Source organism: Pediculus humanus, genomic scaffold, assembly GCF_000006295.1.
Source record: "Pediculus humanus corporis 1103172108538 genomic scaffold, whole genome shotgun sequence".
Taxonomy (NCBI): Eukaryota; Metazoa; Arthropoda; class Insecta; order Psocodea; family Pediculidae; genus Pediculus; species Pediculus humanus.
Window position 1 is genome coordinate 1 of NW_002988059.1, and position 1,317 is coordinate 1,317.

Sequence of the window (1,317 nt, forward strand, 5' to 3'; positions counted from 1 at the left end):
TTTTTTTTTTTTGTCCGGAAAATTTTTTTTTTTGGGGGGGGGACGCGCGGAATATATGAACGACGCTCATCCGACACAAATAAATTAATTTTCCCTTCATTTTTTTTTTTTTAAAACCTTTTCCGGTTATAATTTACCACACTTAAAACTCGCGTCGAAAGTATAATTTTAAAAAAAAAATGTATACAACCGGTTATTTATTGCTTTTTATCTAAACAATAAACAAAAGAAAATTCTACCCTGGAAAACTTGAAAAAACGTTAAAAAAAAAAAAATTCCGGTTTTCATCATCATCATCATCATCATCATCATCATCATTAATTTAATTTATTTAAACGCTATTGATAATAATTATTCGAAAAAAACGAAATCCGACATTTTCGTAAAAATTAATAATAATAATAATAATAATAAATTGGGCATTTGTGACTTACCTTTAACCTATTTCTCGTTAGGATTTGTTTGCATCTAATTGGATGAATTATTGCAAGATATCTTTCTATCGATATTACAATTAATATAATTATCGATGCCGTGCAACTTAATCCGTGTATAAATTGATTCATTTTACATAAAAAATCTCCAAAAACCCATCTGAAATTAAACAAAATCATCATTATCATCATCATTTCCGTTATAACAATTCCTTTTCATTTTATAAAAAAACAATAGCGATAAATTTTCTTTGAATTTTCCACAATTTTTTTTTTTTGACGTGATTATCACGACAGGATTTAGATTTTTTACATAAAAACCCGTTGATAAAAATGCATGTATGTGTGTGTATTTTGTCGTTTCTAGGATAAGTAGTTGCTGTTGGAAGGTGGGGGGAGGGAAGGGGATGAAAGGTAAAGAGTCGATTTTTCTTCCCCTCAAAAAAAAAGGTTTAATCTCATATGCGCGTATGCGTACGTGAAAATCTTGTTTTTACCCTAAAACAATTTTCATCGTGTATTTCCACGTAAAATCATTATTATTATTATTATTATTTCTTTCCTTTTCCTTTTTTTGTTTAAGGTTTTCTAAAACCTTTTTGAAGAAAAAAAAAGCAAAATCAAATTTAAATATATTTATTTTTTTTCGTTAATAAAAAATTTACGTATGCATATTGAAAGATACTCGAAGGTTTCATTTTCCATCTAATATTGATATTCTATATCATTATTATTATTATCATAGATAATTTTTAAATTAATTTAATTATAAGAGTAAATAAAATTTTGTGACGTCATATTATTAAACATTTCACGCGACTCGAAAATATTTTTGTTAAATAAATTCAAAAGGTGTCGAATTTTTTTTTTTTTTTTTTTTTTT

The 1,317-nt window shown here is 25.7% G+C and overlaps 1 protein-coding gene across 1 annotated transcript; it reads right to left on the reverse strand.

Moving 5' to 3' along the window:
- Window positions 1–197: 197 nt before the first annotated feature.
- Phum_PHUM618870 (uncharacterized protein) lies at window positions 198–948 on the reverse strand (the record flags this gene model as incomplete). Its single annotated transcript, XM_002433212.1, has 3 exons — window positions 198–248; window positions 435–594; window positions 932–948. The coding sequence occupies 3 exons, from the start codon at window positions 946–948 to the stop codon at window positions 198–200; spliced, it is 228 nt and encodes a 75-aa protein (XP_002433257.1).
- Window positions 949–1,317: the final 369 nt, after the last annotated feature.